General features: G+C 39.9%; 1 protein-coding gene across 1 annotated transcript; it reads right to left on the minus strand.

Moving 5' to 3' along the window:
* Positions 1-3699: 3699 nt before the first annotated feature.
* On the minus strand, positions 3700-8178 carry LOC141002450 (uncharacterized). The gene is made up of 7 exons (XM_073473786.1): positions 8109-8178; positions 7492-7857; positions 7055-7304; positions 6737-6959; positions 6496-6643; positions 4685-4794; positions 3700-4353 (listed from the first exon to the last, which is right to left on the minus strand). The coding sequence occupies exons 2-4, from the start codon at positions 7765-7767 to the stop codon at positions 6799-6801; spliced, it is 687 nt and encodes a 228-aa protein (XP_073329887.1). The 5' UTR covers positions 7768-7857; positions 8109-8178; the 3' UTR covers positions 3700-4353; positions 4685-4794; positions 6496-6643; positions 6737-6798.
* Between the last annotated feature and the right edge of the window lie 389 nt (positions 8179-8567).

Here is an 8567-nt window from a genome sequence, read left to right on the forward strand (position 1 = left end):
TAAGGCACTTTCCTAAGCAAGAGTACATTAAAGAAGTCTGGCCAGCTTCTTCATGTTACTTTCCCTGCTAGTTGGGAGACATTCATGTTGCGTGTAGTAATGTATATTTGAGAGTGATAACTGACTATGTTGAGATTACCCTTAAGCCAGCTATTATCCTGTACTGGAGCTGTTTTTTAGGAGTTCAGGGGGGAGTATGTAGCTGGGTCAATGATTACTTTGTTTTATTCATCTGATCATTCATTATTGTCATTATTTATTTATTTTCCTAATTAATTATGGTGAACATTCTCAAAACCTGGTCAATGCAACTGTGTGTTTCCTGACTCTGCCCTGTGCTTCCTTTGCAGAATGTAGGAGATACACTAATAATAAATGTAATTTATTAATCACTGGTGATTAATAAAGCACTCGTAAATGGGGCACCACCTCCGTTGTTCGTCTATTTGAATAATCCGGAGGTAATTAATCAAATTCGACTGGACAAGTTTAACTTGTATCAATTCTAATCAATTTCAGATCAATTTATTCAATCTCATAAATGAAGTAGTGACTTCTACACAGATCCATCGGTTCTCCACATTAAAAACAAACCTGCACAGACAATGACATACGGTTAAATATGTTTATTGACTAAATAATTCAGATTAAATAAATGAAATGGCTATTTAAATTAATAACAACAGGTAACAGGAAATATGGAATAACTAAGTAATGGGTTATTAGTGGAATATGGGCTGATGGTGAGATCACGAGTTAGGTTGAAGCATTTAAATATTACGGGAGTAATTTTAATACTACCAAAATCCTAACCGAATTTCTCTTAAACTAAAAGATATGAATCAGAGCCATAGACACCATCTCATGTATCATGTGTGAATCCAGCTGTGATGAGCGATGGAAAGCCTACTTTCTTAGCAGAGTGGTTGAGTCCGCGGTGGCGGGTTCCCTCAGGTGATTTGCGACTCTAGCTGGCAGTCCCGGTTCAATGGTGGGGGTCAGCTCGGTCCGATGTCTTAGGAAGAGGGCAGCTGGTCCAGTACCGCTTGTCAACGAGTCTGTCTTTTGTTGGAAACCGCTTGCACGGTTTCAGACACAGCAAGTTGCTGTAGTGTCGTGATGATGATTTTGATAAAGATGTTCTTCTTCGTTGCTTCGAGTGGTTCTCAGGCTCTGACTTTGTAAACTAAATCTAACTTCTTGAATAAAATAACTGAGGATGATACGTTGATCAGGTGGATCTTCCGTTGTTAGTTAATGCAAGATAATCTAAATTAAGTTCACTTCCTCTAAATCAGGTTACAATACTTAACTGTATAAAACAAATTAAAACAGAACTTCGTTCTGGTACAAACTTAATAAAAGATACTGCGAAAAATATAAAAGTGAGAAAAATCAACGCGCGAGCACTTCTGCTGAGATCGCTGCCTTGAAGCGTGTTTCAAAGTAAAAGTAAGGAGCGGAAAAATTAAAGACGAGAGTTTCAAAAGTAAATTACAAGAGTAAGAGTGAAACAAAAAAACCTAGACTAACTCGAGACAAGTGATGTCTCTTAGTTTTGTTGTCTCCAAATGGCGGGCGTGCCTGGGGGCAGGACTGCCGACTTTTTGTCTCCGAGTAGATAGTGTGAAAATTAACAGGAACTCACTAAAACTAAACTTATAGTTTTAAACGTTTCAACACCGTGCTTCACCTTTCACAGAATCTCACCATGGCTCAATAGATGTACTTTGTCTATCATGAAAAGGTTTATGACATGATTAAAATCACTAACATTCAAAAGGAATTAAAACTTGATTAAAACGTAAAAGAAAACACACTTGAATATACCGTAGGTAGAACTGGTAGAATTGATCACTTATACATATTTCTCCTAGTTCTAGCCTAATACTTGTTAAAACAAAAACATATCAGAGACATTTACTGGCGATAACAATAAACATATTAAACAGAATATTTCTTAAATAGCTCGTCATCAGGAGGTGCTGTGGTTCCACCGAACACAGGACAGATTAAACATTAAAACTTGATCTCAGTCAATCTTAATCGTAGAGAAACGGGAAAAAGATCAGTTTTATGAAATTCTTTTACTGTTTCCTAATCTGTTAAAATTAAGAGGATGAGTTCCTGGTTTAATGGTATTTTAGAACTTGCTTGAAATCTGGATGAGTGCAGAAACCATTATAGGTTGGAATGTGTGATAAGAGAAGCGTAGTCGTAAACCATTAGGGCAGGAGGGCTGGAAAACAGAGAAGAGGCCCAGAGTACTTTTACTCTGTAGTGGATTCATTTGATGATGAACTCAACCGACCTGAGAGAAAGGAGTGTCAATATCTTGAGTGGGGGAAGAGGACAAATGGTTATCCATAAAGGCGAGGGGTTCTCCTGTGAAGCGTCCATCTGACGGTTTCATTGAAAGCAAAACAAGTCAGGTGAAGAGGTGAGAGACTTCATGGCGTCTCTTTCCTGAAAACAGTCAGCTTGCAGATGAGAGGAGTAATTAATGCAAGAACAGAACCTCAATGGAATGCAGAGGCGATGGACATGTGTTCCTACACATGCTTCATGTCACAAGGGAAGATGATAATGAAACTGTTAAGAGCAGTGAGAAAAGCACCACAGAAAACATGACAACTTGTGAAACAACACACAACTCTAGTGGAAATTGTTGTGCCACCGGGGCACAACAATTCCAGAGAGCAGAAAACCTGGAAAGGAAACTTGTCAAAAACAAAGACTTTCATAAAGAGTATCAGAGATTCATGTCTGACCTGATCAGTAAAGAGTATGCAGTGGAAGTACCAAAAGAAGAGACTGTGTCTGAAAATGATAGTGTGTGGTACATACCTAATCATGGGGTATATCACCCCCAAAAAGGGAAACTTTGCGAAGTTTTTGAATTTGCAGCATCATCAGGGCAAGTCATTGAATACAGAACTTTTACAAGGACCAGATTTAACAAATACACTAATAGGAGTGTTAACAAGATTCAGACATGACCACATTGGTTTAATGTCAGACATAGAGGCAATGTATCATCAAGTGAAAGTACCACCAGAGGATCAAGACCTCCTGCGATTCCTCTGGTGGCCAAATGGAAACCTGAATGAGCCCTTGAAAGAATACAAAATGGTTGTGCACTTGTTTGGGGCGACATCCTCTCCCAGCGGTGCCAACTTTGCATTAAGGAAGACAGCTGAGGATGCTAAGGACAAAATGGCACCTGCTGCAGTTAAAGCATGCACAATTTTTATGTAGATGACTGCCTTTTGTCAGTGTCAGATGAAACCCACACTGCAAAAACAGCCCTTCTAGAAAGAAGCAAAAAATTCTTATATTCAATCAAATCATCCTATATCAAGCAAAAAAATCTGCCAATGGGGTAAGCTTTTTTCGCTTGACAAGATTTCTTAAAATAAGCCCAAAATTCTTGGCTCTGAAAGACTAAAATGAGACTTTAAACTAGACAGAAAATCTTAAATTAACCCGAATTCTTCTAAAACAAGCAATGAAAAAAACACTAATTTAAGATTAAGTTACTTAAAATTAGAATTTAAGTCTCTTGACTAAATTAAATTTAAGAATTGACACCTTAATCTGGGATTGATAATGAGCATAAAAGTAGTTAAAATAAGACATCATTTCTTAAAACAGCATAACAAATATAAGTGATGTTGTCTTAAATCAAGACACCAAAACTTTCTCATTTAATATTTTTTTATTAACTTTGCAATACAATTGCTCAACTCAACATCCAAAAAAGGACAACTTCCACATTCCAGAGCTATCATAATCTAACAGATTGAAAAGCCAGTTTTGATTTGAACCTCACTATCAAAAAAACCCATCAGTTATTGTAGCAGCATACTACAGCAATAAACACCATGTTGCAGCTGCTTTGCAGCATATTATCCCACAGGAAAGGTTTTCAATCTCACCAACAAATGTGTCTAACTGTGATGAACTTTTTTTTTAAACAGAACATCATCTTTCTTTGAAATACTTACAACAGGAAGAGTGGGGCAGAGTGATGGACAAAGGGACTCACTCACTGAATGACTTCCACTCACCCATCGCTTTTTTGTAGTGAGGGGTCAAATCCTGCTCATGAATTGAATCTTGAAGTACCTCTGTCTGCAGTACTGACAGTAGTGTAGAAATGCACTTGGGGTAGGTCATGTGCAGGGCATAGTAATATGCCATGACGTAGAGAAGTCCCTCATTAAGTCTGTCTATGGTGAAGGTGGTCACAGGTGTTTTTCCGATGGCGATCATACAGTTGTCCTCAGAAACGAGCAGAACCGGAGAAGACAGGGGTCGCTGCTGCATGAAACCATTAGGATCCTCAGAAGTCTAGATGACACAAATAAATCAAGAAGATTAGAAAAAACATTGCAAGTAACATAAAGTTAAGACCTGGACTAGGACATTAGTGAAATCATATTGTACTTTAAAACAAACAGTCACAGTAACCCCTCAGTATTAAGCCCACTGCAAATGCTGAATGCACAGCTAGTTCCAATGATGTTAGTACTACATTAAGTACACTATGGAAAACACTTCCCCTTTGGAGCTTTTGAAATGATAAAAGTTTATCTCAAAGTAACTAAACCTAATATAAAATGTATGCCTGAAAAACTGTAACATATATTATGAAATGTTTCAGTAAGTCTGTAAATCTCACCGCTAGGACATGGAAAAGAGCCTCGCTGCTTGAGCCCAGTTTCTTCGGTGGCAAAGTGCTGGACGGAAAGAGCAGTGGCATGGCTCTGAAGACAGCTGTGATATGCTCCACTGGTTTAATGGAAAAGGGACAATACAAGGTGGTACCATAAATAACTTTAACATAACAAATAATTACGAGACATTATTATTAGGGATAGACTGATTATCGGTGCCGATATTCGGCATTTTGACGCATATCGGCATCGGCCTTTTTTTTAATCCGACGGCCGATAAGAGATCAATTTAAAACTGGGTTATTTTGGCTCTGATGCAGCCGCACCTCTCTGTCTGCTGTCGCTACTCTGTCTCCAGCATTGTCCCACCCACAGCACCATCTGATTGGTTACAAGCTCTGGTTACACGCACAGGTAACAGCCAATCAGCAGTGAAAGCTGTGCATGCACAGTGCTCACGTGAGTTGTAGAGTTTCGCTACAGTCTGCTGAGCGTGTAGAGCCAAGCGGACCGGTGGGCTAACGTTACGCTAATGCTAATCAGCCTTCACCTCAACGTGCTTCCCTGCAACAAAACTGGACTGAATTGAGTTCATTAGGTTTTTACTCTCTCTCTCTCACACACACAGACTTCTACTATCACGGACTATTTCCATATCGATATTATCAGCAACCTTGTTTCGAGTGATTAACACGCACGTCTGGAGGGACTGCGAGCGAGCAGAGCTGCCGCTTATGTTTATATAACGTTAATGGGCTCACAGTCATGTTACTAGTTGAGTGTAGAGGACTGGGATGTTAATTACAATTTCAGGAGAGTCTGCTGCCTTAACTTACCTTCGAAACCGAGCCCCCAGGAACAGCGCCGGTTCCGTTCGGCAAAACTTTTTCTCCTCTCCGCTCGCAGTCCCTCCAGACGTGCTTGTTAATCACTCGAAACAAGGTTGCTGATAATATCGATATGGAAATAGTCCGTGATAGTAACGTAGCCCGCCGGTAGCCCCGCCGGTAGCCCCACCGGTCCGCTTTCTCCTCCTGGCTCTGGACGCTCAGCAGACTGTAGCGAAACTCTACAACTCACGACGTTACTCTGAGGCCCAATACGTTAGCGGCAGCTGTCTGTTCCTATGATAAACACTGATTATTAAAGAGAAGATGCTGCAGGCTATTTAGTGTTTTTAACGGTTTAATCACTTGAAACAAGGATGCTGATAATATTGATAGGGAAATAGTCAGTGATCAAAGTAAGAAGTGTGTGTGTGTGAGTAAAATTCAGTTAGTTTACTGCAGGGAAGCACGTTGAGGGGATGGCTAGAGAATTAAGAAAACTAAAGTTAAAAGTTAATTAATAAAGAAGTGTGTGTGTGTGTGTGTGTGTGTGTGTGTGTGTGTGTGTGTGTGTGCCACATGAGAAGCTGCAGAAACTGACAGCAAAGCACCGTCTGTCTGAGAGAAAACTGTAGGGCAATAATGGCTGTTTAACTACCAAGTTATTTTACTCTACCTTTTTTTTGTGTTGATTGAGATCCCAAGCAGCAGAAAATGACATATTGTTAGATGAAGTGTGTCCTGAAGCTGTCTTTGACAGTTTCTTGTAGAGAGGAGCAGGATATTGCTGTTCAAGACTTAAGACATAATATAACTGCATCAAGGCCAATATTTTCCCTTTTACTGCAAATGAATATCGGCTCCAAATATCGGTTATCGGCCTCCTTGACTACTAATAATCGGTATCGGTATCGGCCCTGAAAAAAACCGGTATCGGTCTATCTCTAATTATTATATAAAATGAACAAGTCAATGTATTGTGACTTCACCTCCATTCAAAGTTTTAGGAGGCTTCATGGCCTTCTTCATAACTCCATAAAACTGGACCTTTGAATAGAAGGTTTTCCATCTGTTCTGCATCTCTGATATGTACTGGGAGTTGGTCGGTTGGATGATTCGCTGCAGCTCATCCAGCACCTGAAAAATAGATTCAGATAAAGAAAAAAAAACTGAAAAAAAGTACATTCTGATGACTTCTTCAAAAAAAAAAAACCCAACAACATTACTTACATGATCCAGTTCTCTGAAACAAGGGTAAGCCTCTAGAATCTTTGTTGCTCTGTCTTGCTCCTTTAAACATCAGAGGTGATGAAGCGTCTTCGAGACTCAAATTCCATGTTCAGCAAATGAGTTACCGCAGCTTTGTTTGGCTTTTTGGACTTGTACATTTCTTGGAGGGTCTTGTAGTGTCTTGCTTGGATTTTCTGGCTGTCCATGATGTCAACTGAACAAGCTGAAGACATTAAAGGAACGTTATGGTGGAAAGGGGACATGAGATTTCCAAACTAACAAGTAAAACTGACAAATTAAATGTAATAAGATACATACATTCTTCATCACTGCTGTTCCGGTTCTGCGCTGGGGTGCTGGTTCTAGGTGACAGATCTACTGGGATGCCCATGGGACTAACAGGTGACCGTTCCAGAATAATGGTGGATGTACTGGAATCTCCATCATAGTCAGTAGTTGCAACGTCTGAACTGACTTCTTGTCGTGGTTTCTTGGAAGGAGGACCTTTGGCCTTCTTTGGACTTCTGACATTTGAGAGTCTCTTCATGAGCTTTTTGGCAACATGCTCCTGCGAGGCATATATAGTTAACATTAAAAAAAATGACAATAGGCTCAAACTTTCTTATATTCTAATTATATCTTTCGGCAATGTCTTGCTCCATTTGAACTTTATGTCACGATTTAGCACTGTATGAACAGAAATCTCAGTATTAACATCATACCAGCAACAAGCAAAAGTGACAAAATCTACTCACCCACTCATTGTTTGATGACCTGTCTTTTATCATTGGATAGTAATCCACCAGTCGCTTTGCCATGTCATTCACCTCATGTTTGGTGGGGTATCTGGAGTCCTCTGTGGCTCTTGCGATGGAGATCATGTTAGTCATAGTGTTTCTTATGAGTCGGCAGAAGAGCTCCTTGGATAGGGTCACATTGTGCTCGGTCCCCAGCCGTTTCTGTTCAAAGTAGGAGCGTCGCACCTGTTCAAGCTCACTGTCTGTGAAGACTATGTATTCTGGGTTTGACATAGTCACAAATTTAGAAGTATTGGCCTCCTCTTTTGAAAGGTCACTGCCTCCAGTGGGGGGTGATTGCTGAATTTCGGGAACAGTATCCACCTAAAACACATTGACACAAACATTTATTGAGTAACTTTGTCATAGTATGTTCTTACTTGTTAGTTCAAGCATTATCATTTTGGGGATTAAAAAAGCACTTTTTTATTTTATATCCACTGTTGAAATGGACTCAAAGCAGAAATGTCTAAACAAATGACATATTTATGTATATGAACCAGATTTAAACTGTGATATTGGAAAAATGTTGTACTGTTAAACAGTTCTGTTGTACTGTGAAAGACAAACCTGACCTTTTCATCTTTATTTACAACAAGCCATATAGCCCGCCGCCTCAAGAAATTTTCAGGACCAGGAAAGAGGTCTTTGATGTCGGGAGAGGGGGAGGGGGTTGCCAAGGTAACAAACACCGAGTCAGTGGCAAGACTTGAACCGGGGTCCTGTGCGCGCAAAAGAGCTCCAACGGCTCCGGCTCCTGCCTGGGCATGTGCACTGCTTAATCAATTAACCCTTAACATTTTACAACCAGGCATTTTTCAGCATTTACAGCCCCTAATATTAACAACATGGACCCAAAGCTTAATTAGACTTAACCTATTTCTAGATGGGAATCATAATGCAACACCAGCCGGTTTTTTGATGTAGATAAGCTGCTAAACTTTAGCCCATTAGCAAATCCACAAATCGTTAAGATAGGTAAACAACGCCAGCACAACATAAAAGTAACCCCTGTAGCATACCTCTGAGTGTGG

Source organism: Pagrus major, chromosome 9 (genome assembly GCF_040436345.1).
Source record: "Pagrus major chromosome 9, Pma_NU_1.0".
NCBI classification, from domain to species: domain Eukaryota; kingdom Metazoa; phylum Chordata; class Actinopteri; order Spariformes; family Sparidae; genus Pagrus; species Pagrus major.

Coding starts and splice junctions, on each gene's coding strand:
- LOC141002450 (XM_073473786.1), bottom strand. CDS start 7,767: ATGTCAAACCCAGAATACATAGTCTTCACAGACAGTGAGCTTGAACAG. Junction 7,305..7,491: donor GGTCATCAAACAATGAGTGG/GTGAGTAGATTT, acceptor TATGCCTCGCAG/GAGCATGTTGCCAAAAAGCT. Junction 6,960..7,054: donor GAACAGCAGTGATGAAGAAT/GTATGTATCTTA, acceptor TAATGTCTTCAG/CTTGTTCAGTTGACATCATG.